Source organism: Vigna unguiculata, chromosome 9 (genome assembly GCF_037176805.1).
Source record: "Vigna unguiculata cultivar grain cowpea cultivar isolate G323 ecotype 2 chromosome 9, ASM3717680v1, whole genome shotgun sequence".
Taxonomy (NCBI): domain Eukaryota; kingdom Viridiplantae; phylum Streptophyta; class Magnoliopsida; order Fabales; family Fabaceae; genus Vigna; species Vigna unguiculata.
The window spans coordinates 34939225-34953572 of NC_140800.1; the positions used below are offsets into that span (position 1 = coordinate 34939225).

The 14348-nt window shown below is 34.4% G+C and overlaps 3 protein-coding genes across 5 annotated transcripts; 1 reads left to right on the top strand and 2 right to left on the bottom strand.

Annotated features, from left to right (window-relative positions):
• Window positions 1–2843: 2843 nt before the first annotated feature.
• Window positions 2844–5803, bottom strand: LOC114163067 (ubiquitin-conjugating enzyme E2 28-like). Its single transcript, XM_028047128.2, has 5 exons — window positions 5595–5803; window positions 5417–5495; window positions 4305–4432; window positions 3826–3930; window positions 2844–3264 (listed from the first exon to the last, which is right to left on the bottom strand). Exons 2-5 carry the CDS (start codon window positions 5484–5486, stop codon window positions 3121–3123), a joined length of 447 nt encoding a protein of 148 aa, XP_027902929.1. The 5' UTR covers window positions 5487–5495; window positions 5595–5803; the 3' UTR covers window positions 2844–3120.
• A 1163-nt stretch (window positions 5804–6966) lies between these two features.
• LOC114196067 (myosin heavy chain-like protein) lies at window positions 6967–9443 on the top strand. Its single transcript, XM_028086571.2, has 4 exons — window positions 6967–7262; window positions 7498–7798; window positions 8907–8965; window positions 9128–9443. The coding sequence occupies exons 1-4, from the start codon at window positions 7103–7105 to the stop codon at window positions 9157–9159; spliced, it is 552 nt and encodes a 183-aa protein (XP_027942372.1). The 5' UTR covers window positions 6967–7102; the 3' UTR covers window positions 9160–9443.
• A 543-nt stretch (window positions 9444–9986) lies between these two features.
• On the bottom strand, window positions 9987–13940 carry LOC114196066 (Leucine-rich repeat protein kinase family protein). 3 transcript variants are annotated; one of them, XM_028086570.2, is made up of 3 exons: window positions 13618–13940; window positions 11742–13003; window positions 9987–11015 (listed from the first exon to the last, which is right to left on the bottom strand). In XM_028086570.2, the coding sequence occupies exons 2-3, from the start codon at window positions 12958–12960 to the stop codon at window positions 10354–10356; spliced, it is 1881 nt and encodes a 626-aa protein (XP_027942371.1). In that variant the 5' UTR covers window positions 12961–13003; window positions 13618–13940; the 3' UTR covers window positions 9987–10353. The 3 variants fall into 3 exon arrangements, with proteins under 3 accessions (XP_027942371.1, XP_027942370.1, XP_085522571.1); XM_028086569.2 differs by having other exon boundaries at window positions 13611–13938; XM_085666445.1 differs by lacking the exon at window positions 13618–13940 and adding an exon at window positions 13357–13560.
• Window positions 13941–14348: the final 408 nt, after the last annotated feature.

Sequence of the window (14348 nt, forward strand, 5' to 3'; positions counted from 1 at the left end):
AATGGTAACCATATGACGTCAGAGAAACTATTATTATATAAAAAAAGGAAATGAAAGGATAAAGTAACATTAAATGAAATTCTATCATTTCACTATAAAGAGAAAAAAAAAATCCAGGAACGAGTAATTCCTTTCAAATGGAAGCAGCAAAACCAAAAGAAATTGAGTTCAATTTAAATTAAAGCAATGATTACATATGATAGTATAGATAGGATGAGGTAAATGAAATAGGAAAGAGAAGAAAGACATTGAGAACAAAAAAAAAAGAGAAACATAAAAGGAGGAGACATTTATCATTTTATTTTTTTTACTTTAATTATTTTTATCTGTTCATAATTATTTTGATCTCTATAAGTGAGATGTCCCTATCCTTATCCTAATTTTTATTTATTTATATTCATCTTTAATTATGCACTGATCCTATTTACTCAATTTATATTTACTCTCATTTACTTATTTATATTTATCTCCAGTTACGTACTGGTCCTTTTTATTTATTTTTATTTATTTTAATTATTCATTTATTATATTTATCTATTTATTTATTTATATAATTATATGGTTTAATATTGAAATAAAATTTATGATAAATAAAGATTTGACTATTGTAGTTGGAGGTATGACCTTGAGCATTTAAACGAGTTAATATTACTCAAGATGATATGTTCTTGAGTTACCTTGTTGGCCATGAACTCATTTATCTTGACTAGTCACTACAAAATTAATCAATATCTTTATAAAGTATAATAAAATCCAGTTTTATGGATTTGGGAGAATTTTTATTTCATTTTATCTTATTATGATATGTTGTATTTTTTATGTGATATTTGTCTCACTTTCCTATTTTATGATTGTGTGTGAAAAACAAAATTTTATAACCTTATCATAGATGGTTGCTCCCAACATGCGTGATCCCTTCTTCGCCGACGTTGTTTTCCCTGGGAATGCATGGCAAACCAATGTAGTGAATAATTCTGTAACATTTCAGGGAATGAGAAACTCTACTATTATTTTTCTCTCTGCTCCAAACGCGCCGATTGTCATCGAAGAACAAATCAGAGTTACATTCTATTTACCCTAACAGTCCAAGTGAACCCTATCTATAACATTTTTCCTCCACCGATTTGAAAACCAGTATATGAGAGAGAAACTGTAAATAAATAAATATATATATATATATATATATATATATATATATATATATATATTTTAATTATAATTAGATATCATTGTATAATTTTTCCTTTAAATTTAAGCATATTGTAGAAAATAATAATAATAAATAAATAAATAGAATTTTTTTTTATCGATGTCTCAATCTCAACCTTATTAATAAACAAATTATCATTATGTTTTAAGAAAAAAAAAAGTGTATGTTAGACCTAATTCTAACCCAAGGATGAAAGAACTTGATATATTTATTTCCCTCCACGCTATTAAAATTCCTCTTAATATGACTGATGTGTATTGTATTTAACTCTATCATTACTAGTTTTTTTTTTTTTCATTGTAATATCATCACCGTAATCTGATTTTTCAATATAAGCTTAGATTTGATTCAAATTACTTTCAACTTCATCTACTATGTTCTGTCCACATAGAGAGAAACTCAAAAGAAAAAAAAAATTAAAAGATATCTAACGTAAAAATTATGACAATAATTTAGACGCGTTTTGACCAGCATACCATGTAACTTTTTGTCAAAAATTAAATAGTTTTGCATTATAAACGACTCTATCAAAGATGAAATAATTTTGTATTATAAGAACTGTATTAAGCCTCTCATTTATTTTATGTCAACTTTTTTTTTTGTTGATTCAATTAAATTGTGCATTGTAGTAGTTCATACCATCTATCATTCATTAAATTTAATTATAGATCTACTATATGGTTGACCTGCTATTTTATACCCCTATAAAAACGTAACACATTGAAGTCGTCGATGCCAAGTATATGATTTATGATGGATAAATAATTGAACTCCTTAGAAAGAATCCTTCTTCTATAATTAGTTGATGCATATACTCCAACTAAAAAGAAAGCGTCCACACCCTCTTTTAAGTTTAAAAGAAAAGTGATATAAAGCTAAGGAGATCGTAAGAACATCGTGAGAAATAGACATCATGTATAGGCACCAAATTACGCCTTTTGCCATTGCTAGTATATAAACCAACCGGTTTAAACTTTTACTCCGGCCAAGGTAACAATGAAAAATTTACCCAGGTGCAGTCATATATAAGCGGACACACTTAATGACATATCTATCACTTTCAAATAAATATCCATCTTTATTTTTCTTAATAAACAATTTCCTATTAATTTCTCATATTTGTATAAATTTGTTAAATACTTCACTTTTATATTTTTTTTAAAAATATTTTGCATAATATTTTATTTAAATTTAAATTTTAATCAATACGAAAGCCTTAGATAAAATAAGAAAAATATCACTTCAATAAAAATATAAAATTAAAATGGGAGTATTATTTGCTATAAATAAAAGTTGATTACATATCTAATCATGAGGGGAATGGAAATATTATTTCATTAAAATATAAGGGAGATAAATGTTTATTTAAAATTACAATGATCATAAATGCCACTAAATGCATTTTTCCCCCAACAAAATAAGACAAGTTAATGTTCATTTTTCGAAAGAGAAGTACCAAGTTCGTATAATAAATAATTATAGGAGTAAGGTGTTATAATACATAGCTTACGATAATTTATCCTCCTGATGATCTCATTATTGAGCGATGGTAATTTTTGACTTTATTTTAAAAAAAACCTTCCTCACTTAAGACTTTTTACATCGATCTGCGCTAGATGAGAAAACTAACATGTAATGAGAAACTCTTCAATTGAAAGGGAAAAAATAATAAACATGCAATGGCACCAGTAGAAGGTTTATAAATTTGAGAATAACATTTGATTTGGGCCACATTTCACTGTTCTAAATTACCATTTGAAAACCAAGAGTAGTATAAACGTTTTCCCCCTTTCATCTTCAAATGGAGGGGCCTTAATCATAATCGAAAACAACAAATATTCATACAAGGGCTGAGAGGCCTAAACATTGGAAGTAGAAAGGCTCTCTCCATCACACATACCACAGGTCACTTAACCCATAGCATATTTCTGGGTCCAGCTTCTCGCAGTTGACTCGTACTTAGTCCTATCTGTCTTGTACATGTGGGCGATCTCGGGAACCAAAGGGTCATCAGGATTGGGGTCCGTCAACAGGGAACAAATTGAGAGCAACACCTAAACACGGCAAAGACAAAGTAAACGATGCTTAGTTGTAATTGGACATAGTCTCTTCCAAACAAGTAATTGGACATAGTCTCTTCCAAACAACAAGTAATTGGAACGGTGACGGCTTAAAACCCCAACTACAAGAGCCAAACAACTGCTTGGCTGCTTAAAAGAATCAACCATCAAGCTATATATGGCCGTTCCTTCCATGAGAATTACTCAATTGACAACATAATTCCAAACTTAAAACGTCTATTCGGACTTCATTGTAAAGAAATACAAATATTTTAATTTTTCATTAGCAAAATTAGTTTACATCGTTCCACAAAAAATGACTATAATATTAACAAATATTGAGGTCAAACATCTTTAATGATACCGTAGACAGATATAGGATCATAGCTTAAAAGCAACTTTAATATTGTATATAGAAATTGAATACAAGTATTAGGATCATGTGCCAATAAAGCAGCGAACACATCTAAGTATGAGCAACTTTTCGAAGTAGGAAGAATGATCAAAACATAGTTTAAGGAATAACTTATTATGTAAAACCAAGAAGAAACAAACCTTGGAAATAGTTAGGGCAGGGCTCCACTGTTCCTTCAAGATGTCAAGGCAAATGCTTCCATTGCTATTAATATTTGGGTGAAATACCTTCGTCCTGAATGCAACCTGAAAGGCATTCACAATCCATGAGTATACACAAGATAAACTGAAGGCCTTGTACCGCACAGGACTCATGACGCTATACAACACAGAATGTTTTATATTCACAAAACAGAATTCTCATTAAAATTTTCAACAATGTAATCGCTAGAATTTGTACTATTTTGAAAATTGAGAACAAGCAATAGATTTAATTCTTGGTAAGAAATAAGAGTTCCATGGAAGCATTCACTGTTAAAAAGGCTCCCTTAGAACATAAAATCTCCAAACAAGCTAAACAAGTGGGAAAAATGTACTATCGCATTATTTAAAACACAACCGGTACAGAATTAAAGGAAATATAGAAATATTATAGAAATAGACATCTCATATATACAAACCTTGGGTGGCTTGAAGGGATAGTCTGGAGGAAAATGAATAGTCACGAGGAAAACACCTCCAGCATAAGGACTGTCTGGAGGACCCATAATTGTTGCTTGCCAGTGAAACATGTCTTCAGCAACAGGTCCTGCAATATTTTAAAAAACAAACGACAAATGTGGGATAAGCACCAAGTTTTTCTAAATGATAACAACACATAGCTAGATTGAACACATCCCTAAGGCCCAATATACAAGCACATCTCAGGCGTTCAATCGATTCCTAAGTCCTAAAGCGAATTTCCAACAGGTTTATCCAACTATATTTAATTTTATAACTCCATGTGAATAGGAAACAGCAAAATTACACGTCTTCGAAATAAACCAATTAATCTCGTCATAATAATATACCATTAATCGTCAAATTGGCAATAAAGGTATAGGTCATATGACTATCTTAAAAAGATTTTACGTAACCTAGCAGAGAAATTAGTTTGGATCACCCCTTCAATCAGGTTGGACAATAACACAAGCAGCGATCCAAAACGAGGAATAAGGGTCATGAATACTTATGATCACACCAATTGTTGGGTAATACTCAGAGAGGAACAACATGTACAATCGCTGTCCTCAACTGCAGGTAAACCAGTTCCTTATTGCAAATTTAACCATGAAACACACAGCAAGGCATCGGGTAACAGAGGCATCGTCCAGAAAATGATATCATCATTTATCAGGTAATTTTTTTTTAAAGCTTAAAACACGTACAGAATCCGTTCCAACGAAAAAGAATATCACACATCCCTAAAATGTACTATAACAATAACAAAAAATTGTTGAACGTCCACACAGCACCACCCGATCATCATAAGCGTCCCAAATACATGTATAAAAATTTTAGTTAATACCAAAATATGAGCACAATCGATTCATTGTCAGAAGCCCCAAATCATGCCTAGATCACTGTTACCATACAGTAACAACAATCTACGAACGGGTAAACTACTATGCTAATTTCGAAAATACCACACACGATCATTCAACGATATAGAATCAGCGATCGTATAAAGTTCTTTCATCGAAACCAAACTTACAAAACAAAACGAAAAAACAAATTAAATAAAAAAAAATACCGGCGCTGCAAGAGGTTGGTGGATCCTTCTGGAGATCCTTAAGTTCCTTCAAGATCCGCTTCGACGCCATCACGAAAACCTAACCGAAATCGAAAATCAGATGAGAAATTAATTAGCCACAACGCAACAAAACATAAACAGAGGAATAGATCTCGGTAGATAGACGTGATTACTCTACCTTCTCCTTATTCTTATTCTAGTTTTTTCTTTTCTTTTTGTTTTGTATTATTTTTTGTGTGGCGAAGGAGAGAGAAAGGCAAAAATGGAAGATTGTGAGGGATTTGGGGATGGAAAAGTGCTTTTATAAATGTCTGGTGCAGCTGATAGGAATCGATCCACTCCCTCTTGCCTTCTTCCTTCCCCTTTCCTTTTTACAATTCTTTCTCCTCTCCCGCCCTTATTTTTCTTTTTATCGCTATAATTATTCTTTCTTTTTCTCAATTATTATTAATTTTACTTTCCCATCCTATCTTCTCTTTCGAAGACATAAGAAAAATGAAAAAAGTAGGTAACAAGAAAAATTAAAATAAAAAGTTTTTATGATTATTAATAATTAAGATTATTTTTAATTAAAATTAAAAAGAATTATTATTATTACAAAAAACATGCATAAATAATTTTGTTATTATGGACAGACATCTTCACAACTTTTTTTTTATTAGCAAAAATAATATTAACACTTTCCTTAATTTTCCTTTTACTCAAACCATTACCCTCTTTTCCATATTTTTCTCCTTTCGACCATCTCGTCATTCGAAGACGCATGAAGGAAGCATAAGCGAACGGTCGTGGGTCCCTACTTAGCGTTTTTTGTACGAAATCCACTCCTTTTTCCCACCCAGGTCAAAAAGTGGCACCTAAAACAAACCATCTTTCTTTCCGATCCTATCCTATTATTCCTCAATCAATATATTCTAACCGTGTTCCTTTTCCTCTTAATGCATTCCTATTTTTTTCATTAGTTATTAATCAAAAGTTAGAGCAAGAAATCTACTTTACCATACCACCAACTCCACATAATTATTAAAGCATTATTAGGTTTATGTGTGCGCCTGCATAATTGAATTTTGTTAATAGATGCATGTACCATAGAAAAAGTAAGGAATAAATACCATTAGGTTAAAAATAAAATATTAAACATGATTTAATACTTTTAAAATAATTAAGATATGCTTTTATTATAATTCCATTATGTACAATAAAACGGTACACGTTAATTAATTCAATTAATTTCATACATCATTGTCTACTTTTCTTTATATATATGATAGTTGAATAATTACAAAACATGTGCTCTAATTTTCTGCCTTATCGATATGTTATTCTAGAAACTTCTATCTCACAAATCAGTGGATTTGGACAGGAAGTAGAATCAAACCGCGGAAGGTGACAAGGAGAAAACTGGGTATTTTTTTCTGGCAATGAGATGTTTGTATTTTTATAACTAGAATAAAGTAATAATTAATTATCAATATTATGAAGGTAAATAAAAAAAAAAAAAAAAGTGGAATTGGACTATACGAAGGTGAGAACGCTAGAAATAATGAACGAGAGCCAGCTGGATGGGGTCCACTGGACCAACACACGGCTCAACGCGGGCGAGTTGACTCATTGATCTCAACTCATAACTCGTAACCACTCTTCCAATCTCAACCTTTCTTTCTGATTTGGCTAACACGGTGGAGGATGTCGGAAGGGGATCAGATCGACGATTCCAAAAACGAAGACGCTCCAGGGGATGAATCCTCTCAGGTTCAACAAGAGGAACCGGAAGAGAAGATCCGTAAACGGGACTACATCGACATCCGTTCTCACCCCAACGTGATGAAGCTTCTATACAAGCAAGGTTGAAGCTTCCCTGTGATAAACCTCACTTTCTTTTTTCAAAATAAAAAATAATTTCTATCACTCTTATACCCGTTATTTTAATATGCATCTTATTTATGAAATTGAAGAGTGCGGTTGTTGTAATGTTAATAACGCGTTACAATTCATGAAACTCGTATGTATTGTTATAGAAGAAAAACAGACACAGAGTAATTTGTGAAAATCTTAAATGTTGTGTGGCGTTCTGTTTTCAGGTGATCAGATTGTTCTATTTGCAGATAAAGTTTTGAAGTTCACTGGTTCTGGGAAGATGAAATATCGATATCTGATGATTACGGATTTTGCGGTTTACCTAATTGACCCTGCAACTGATTCCCTCAGACGGAGGATAGCCCTTGCGGCGGTTGAGAAAATTTGTGTCAGTGAGTTAACTGATAACTTTCTTATAGTTATAATTCCGACAGAGTATGATTTGCTCATAGCTAGCGCTAGAAAGAATGAAATCATCACTGCCTTTGTTGAAGCTTATGAACCTGAGGTCGTTTCTTCCAATAGGTACTTGGAGTTTACACCTATTGCTCGCTCTTACATTGCTCCATCCTTTGTAATTGTACTTGTATGTGATTGTTTACACGATCTACAGTGGGTCCCTGGGAATTTTTACAGAATGTGTTTAGAAATTTTGTATATACATGCTAGCAAACAATTGACTTTGTTGGTGATCCTTCATTTTCAAATTCATGGTCTAAATAGAGATGGTATGCTTACAAATTAGCTTTGGAAAGTTAAAAGAATTTTTTTCCTTGTTTCAGCAAATCTTGTTACATTTCATGCTACTTAGTTGAGCTGCATTCTTCTGTGTGGATTACTGATTGAAGTTTTACACTATAAAACATTGAAAACACTTAGAGATTATAAGAAGTTAATCCATTTTCTGTACCATCCCAGTATTTCATCTTTGTCTATCTTGGTTATGTACGATGATATCTGGTGTGTCTGTGGCAGCTGTATAAATTTATTGATTATGTATGAGAATTATGGTCCATTGCCAATGGGAATTCTAAGTAATTCGTTAGACCCTTGACTGCTATTAAGATCAGTATCCCATTTCTGAAGTCCTAATACTCACAAGATAGGTCCCGATAAACATGAAAACGTCACCCCTGGGTATACGCAGTGTAGACCTGTATTGCAGATGTCTGCAACATGACTGCATTCCCTGATCCCTTTTCTGTTGTCTCTCTGTTTTACTTTTCTGTTGAGTGTCTCACTTTTAGTTATGTAAGACAATAAGCAGTTGACATGTTTTTCTTTTCTGTTTATAACCTGGTTATGTGTTTTTTTATGTGTATGTCGTATGCCCTTTCTTTAACATTTTCTAACCCCAAGTTTTAAATTGTTTCTAGTGAGTTGTTTGTTGTTTATAGACATGGTCCATACTGTATTTCGAAGCTAACAATCAAGGACTAAAATGTGTTCATGAGATGTGGTTTTCCCAAACCAAATATATTACGTTAACCCAACATGTTTGATTAATGTTTTGTATGGTCTTCTTTACAATGTCGTTGTTGTAAATTCTGTGGAGTATTGTTTTCAATCATTATTACGAAATTCTCTTGACTTTAATCTAGCACTAAATACATGCTTCGTAATTCCTTTTTAGGTTTGAGTATAATGCATCATCCGACTTGGTTAAGCAGATTGAATTTGAGCAAATTGAAGGTATGTGGAGGATTCTTTTTTCCTCCATTTTTTTTAAGGTGGGGCGGGGTGCTTGGAAGGGGAATTAATGATCTAGGTCGACATTGCATTCTTATTTCTCTTATTATAGTACTTTCAGCTGCATGTTTTTAGTCTTATCTTACTTTGTTTAATATATTTCAGGCGGTGTCAAAACAAGAATTTTGAGGAAGTGAATTTCTTTTGTATTTTTGTGATAATGTCTGTAACTTGCTGGATATACGTACAGGAAAAGATTGTTGAGCGATTGTGTCGAAAAGGTTCTTCTTACAAGTTTAAGCAAACTGCACGGGTGAAATTACCACCGTATATGCTTTAATCGTTTATGGCATGTTTGGATTATTGTTCCTTATATATTGAATTTACTTTTGGAGAAGAACGATAGACTATGTATTTTTTTTTAATGGTAAATGTATTTTTGGAAGCTTTCAAACGGCAATACAACCATGCTTTTAGATTCCTTTGGTACTGAGTTGAAACTACGGTTGTCTAAGGGAAAATTGTGTTGCTGCTGTTGGACGTGCGTAAGAATTAGTGCAACATACAATCAGATGTGAGTTGTATCCTAATTCGTGTCCCGGTGGCAAAAGATTTGACCTAACGAACTCTCTATTGTAGTGGACAAGGCTTATACCTCGTGGTTCATCTGCGTGCCCCAAAAGTCTGTATCACTCTCCCTTCCTTTCACTGAAATTACAGGAATTAATAGATTTTCCCAGTGTTTGTTGATGGAAGGTTCAATGGACGTCAACCTATAGAGAAAACTTACACTGAGTGTATATATTTGTATAACGGAGAATTATGAGCGTTTGGCAGTTGTCTTCAATGTTATATTTCTTCTCCCTTTTGGCAGTTGGCAGATTTTTTTCTCCTACCAGTGATAAAAAGTATATTACATTTGCCTTTTAGTTTTGATTCATCTGAAAGTAAATTGGTAAATATTAGTTTCATGTTGAGCTTTAACAAACAATACATAATAAAAGTCTCGATTACAAAATGAAAGTACGAAGTAGGACAAATTATTTATTTATTTTTCTAATGTTGACTAGTGGAACAGATCTGTCATCGACAATCAAAGTGGACTGAGAATAATTACTAAACACCGTATTAGGTGTCCTGTGTGCAGTTCATAGTAGGTATCACGAACTGACAGCATAACGGACTCTAAAGATTCCCTGACTGCATAATACACACAATTATTACTAGCAAAGGGACCCGGTTTGATGTTACTGGTAGCTTAACTACTCAGAGCAAATATGTTTTGCAAACTCCCAAGGACCAAAAGTCCCTTCGATGGATATCATTTCTACTGTTAAGAATATAATTGAATTGATTACATCTTAACGACTATTCATCAGAACAAAAGAATATCATTGTTGAACAGAGGTAGAAGGTATGTCCACTGCACGAGGTGTGGGTGTAGAAACTTCTGACCGAGACTCTGTAGATGGTAAATTTGGCGTATTTACACGGCGAATCTCTTCAACCATTTTCACCACATCAGGCATCTTCGGTCTCTGATCCGGTATTCTTGCAGCACAAGCCATCCCTATTTGTAGCATCCCCACCATTTCTTCCTCTATGTTGGGATACCTCAATAGCTCTACATCAAACACTTCTGCAGTCCACTCCTCTCTAACAACAGAATTCACCCATCTAACCAAGTGGATAACCTGTTCACCTTCTGAGCTGTTTATGGGCGATTTCCCAGTCAGAAGCTCAAGAAGTAGCACCCCAAAACTGTAGACATCAGATGCATGGGTTGCTTTGCGCGTGTCAGTTACTTCTGGTGCACGGTATCCAGTTGTTCTCATGGCTGGGACAGGTATTGGACTCATCAATGTTGCCAAGCCAATATCAGATATGCATCCGTATCCTTGTGAGTTGAGGAAGATGTTTGAGGCTTTTACGTTTCCATGAACGAGTTTCCCTCCATGTTGTGAGTGGACGTGAGCAATGCCTCTCGCTGCACCAATTGCAATTCTCAAACGGCTATCCCAGTCTAAAGCACTTCTACCTTCCCCTCCTTTGCCTGCATAATTGACATGCAACGACACGTTCACATTGGCCATTTCCAGAAAATTATACGTATGAAGGAGGTCTAATTATTGAATTCAGCGTTTAGTACAACTTATAAGAAAAATGCACTAGGAAAACAAATGATATTAGCCAAAGTCAACCCATTTGACAGACTTAGTGTTTTACCGATTTAGAAGTAGTCTTGATTCATTAATGCACAGTCAGGGACAAATTTTAATTTAGAACATCCCTAACGACATACTTCTAGGGTCTAATTCTACTACTACTGTTTGGGTTGACATGTAGATAGAGAGACTAGGATGACATGACAGTTTGTCCAAGTATGACTCTATTTGGAAGATCTTATTTACAACTTATTCAGAAAAGCTTATGAAAATAGCTTAAGTAACTTGTGTTCAGCTTATTTCAATAAGTTCTCCAAGATAAATTATGAAAATAGCTTACAAAAATCTATTCAGTGTGATTTCTGTTTTAATTATTAAACCAGCTTATACATTACTGCTTACTTGCTAAGTACCTATTCAATAAGATCTCAATTATGTTGTTTATGCAAACAGGCACCTATTGGTACAGACTTGGGCTAGCTGAACAAAATAATTCCTATTATATGATTGCAGAAAGCTAAATTACCCCTTAGTAATCCTGTTGGAAAAAGTGTGGGAAACTGAAGATAATAATATATCTGTAATGTTTTAGATAAGAGAAGGGTTCAATATACCATGTAACATTGCAGAGACGCTGCCTTGTTGATAGTAATCATATACTATGAGTTTCTCTTCCTTTGAGTAGTAATATGCCCTCACTGCATCCACATTGTCGTGCTTTATTCTCCCCACCACCTCCATCTGCTGTTCAAAATCTCGTTTTCCAACAGCGACCTCCTTCAACCTCTTGACCACCACAGTGGTTGCATCCTCTAGAGCAGCCTTATATGTCATGCCAAAGGTACCTTTGCCAAGAATCTCAGCAGATGCTCTCAACAGGTCCTCTAGATCAAATGCAAGATTGCCACCCTCAAAGAAGACAATTTTGTTGTTTTTGTCTTGACTTCCGGAAGATTCTGTTTTCAGAGAGGCTTGTTTTTTCTGGGATTTCATTGGCTGCACATCCACATCTGCATTCCGATAGCAGCACACAATCAAGAAACCTGCAATCACCACAAACCCCAGCACGGAAGCACCAATGATGATACCCAACAATGCAGGTTCACTGAGTCCTTTGGATTTTTCCCGTGGAGGAACAGCCGGTGGTTCCACAGGAAAGGCCGGAGGAAGTGCTGTTCCTGATGTAAGGTTGTTACCAGCAAAGGCTGAACTAGGAAATCTAAGAAGAGATTTAGGCACAACCCCACTAAGGTTATTGTCTGCTAAATTCAGTTCCTGCAGGCTAGGAATATTGAGATCAGGAATCTCACCCGTAAGGGAGTTGTTGGCAAGGACTAAAGAAGTGAGATGAGTCAGATTTGAAATTGAAAAAGGGATACTCCCATTAAAATAATTGTTGGATAAATTGACAACACTAAGATTATTCCAAACTGAAAAATTCATTGGTAGTGGCCCGGAAAACTTGTTAGATTGAAGATAGAGGCTGGTCAAATTTTTCAGCTCAGAGAAACCATCAGGGAAAGGGCCTGATATACCATTTGATCTGAGACTCACAATCTGAAGTGCTGAGAGGCGACTCAGAGTGTTGGGTGGGATTGGACCACTCAAACCAGCTCCTGGCAATCGAAGGGCTGTGACTCGAGACTCGTCAGAGTTGCAAGTCACTCCTCTCCAGCTTTGGCAAACAGAAGTGTTCTCATCCCAGTTGACATGAGGAGAGTGATTCATGCTGTCAAGGAAATCAAGCAGCGCCTGCTTATCCTCCACTGGTTCAGCCACAACACTAATCAACACTGCTGAAAAAATGTACAGAAGGGGCAGCTTCTTGTCCATTTTCTGGATTGGTGAGAAACGAAGATCAACAGTTCAACACAACCTGGATGCAAAGTAATACCTATACTCAGGATATTGGTAACCTTTACACGAAACAAAACTGGAGTAACATCGAAGCTTTAATTAGAGAATTAATAAACCAGAGTATTTTCAATATATACGCAAACCCGAACCAAAGACAGTTGTGTACAAGACATGTTGAATACACAGTGCATTTTACTATACTAAGTATATCTATTAGGTCAAAATAAGCAGCTCATGTTTGACCAGGAAATTAACCTTAATAGCATTTTTTTGTTCACCTACTCGATTGTTTTCCTTAATGACTACAAAAAAAAACGATGCAAACCTAAACTTTGAAGCTAAAAGTCAGTTTAACAGGCAGCCAATAGCAACCTGCTGATGATGGCCAAGACTTTTGACAGCAGACAAACACACCATTATATGGAGCCAATCAGAAACATGAACAGCAGAAACATTTCGCGTTTGTGCACACCAGAAAAGAATTAAAAATATTAAAAATTTGGGGTTTATTCTTTCCTTGCATTTTGGAACTAATCCAAGTGAACACAGATAAAAAGGTGGAAGGCAGAGAGCAGTTGACAGTTGACAGATAGCATATAGAGAACAAAAAAAAATGGAATACTTACAACTCACTTCTTGATCCAAAAATTGAGCAAGCTATAGTTAAAGATCCACAGTGTCCTCGAAAACCATGGCAGGAATCTTGAAGAAGAAAGAAAGAGTGATGAATTTGGGGGGTTAGCTAGAAAAGCAGTGGGTCCAGGGCCATATTAGATACATGTCCATCTTGTGTTCAGGAGTAGTTAAGAGGAAGGAAATCCAAACTGGGGTCAGTGCAATGATGGTGTATCGGTAGTGATGGTAGATGAGCTGTATTCGCTTGCGACAACAGCAGTGCCACATGCAATTGAATTGAAGTAAGAGAAACTCATTCGGTAATGATTTAGAAGCCAAAGATTACATATTATTTTATGCCGCACAAATTGCAGTGTGCATATGCGTTTTAGACTAATGAAACAACTACAAATATGCAGAATTATATATTTTTATGCAAATATATATATATATATATATATATATATATAATAATAATAATAATAATAATTCAGTCACTAACTCACACGGAGAAACTTCTCAGGCTAAAATAAAAAGGAATGTGTACCTACCTGCTGGTTTTATCGCATTTCACGTACGGATATTACTTGAATCAATTATTACAGAATTCTTTGTTGGGAAGAATGCAAATTGCAGAGGCATGGATAGAAGAAGATGCCACCCACTTCAGAAAAATTCTTATCATTTTTACTGTTCATTTCTTTATGCATATATAGAAGATTTTACTGTTTGATAGTTAAAAAATGATA

Excerpts from the sequence above, each read along its gene's own strand:
- LOC114163067 (XM_028047128.2), bottom strand. The coding sequence starts at position 5,486 with ATGGCGTCGAAGCGGATCTTGAAGGAACTTAAGGATCTCCAGAAGGAT. Across the intron at positions 4,433-5,416 it reads ACCAACCTCTTGCAGCGCCG|GACCTGTTGCTGAAGACATG; the intron begins GTATTTTTTTTT and ends AAAATATTGCAG. Across the intron at positions 3,265-3,825 it reads CTGCCCTAACTATTTCCAAG|GTGTTGCTCTCAATTTGTTC; the intron begins GTTTGTTTCTTC and ends TGCCGTGTTTAG.
- LOC114196067 (XM_028086571.2), top strand. The coding sequence starts at position 7,103 with ATGTCGGAAGGGGATCAGATCGACGATTCCAAAAACGAAGACGCTCCA. Across the intron at positions 7,799-8,906 it reads GAGGTCGTTTCTTCCAATAG|GTTTGAGTATAATGCATCAT; the intron begins GTACTTGGAGTT and ends ATTCCTTTTTAG. Across the intron at positions 8,966-9,127 it reads TGAATTTGAGCAAATTGAAG|GCGGTGTCAAAACAAGAATT; the intron begins GTATGTGGAGGA and ends AATATATTTCAG.
- LOC114196066 (XM_028086570.2), bottom strand. The coding sequence starts at position 12,960 with ATGGACAAGAAGCTGCCCCTTCTGTACATTTTTTCAGCAGTGTTGATT. Across the intron at positions 11,016-11,741 it reads CGTCTCTGCAATGTTACATG|GCAAAGGAGGGGAAGGTAGA; the intron begins GTATATTGAACC and ends TCAATTATGCAG.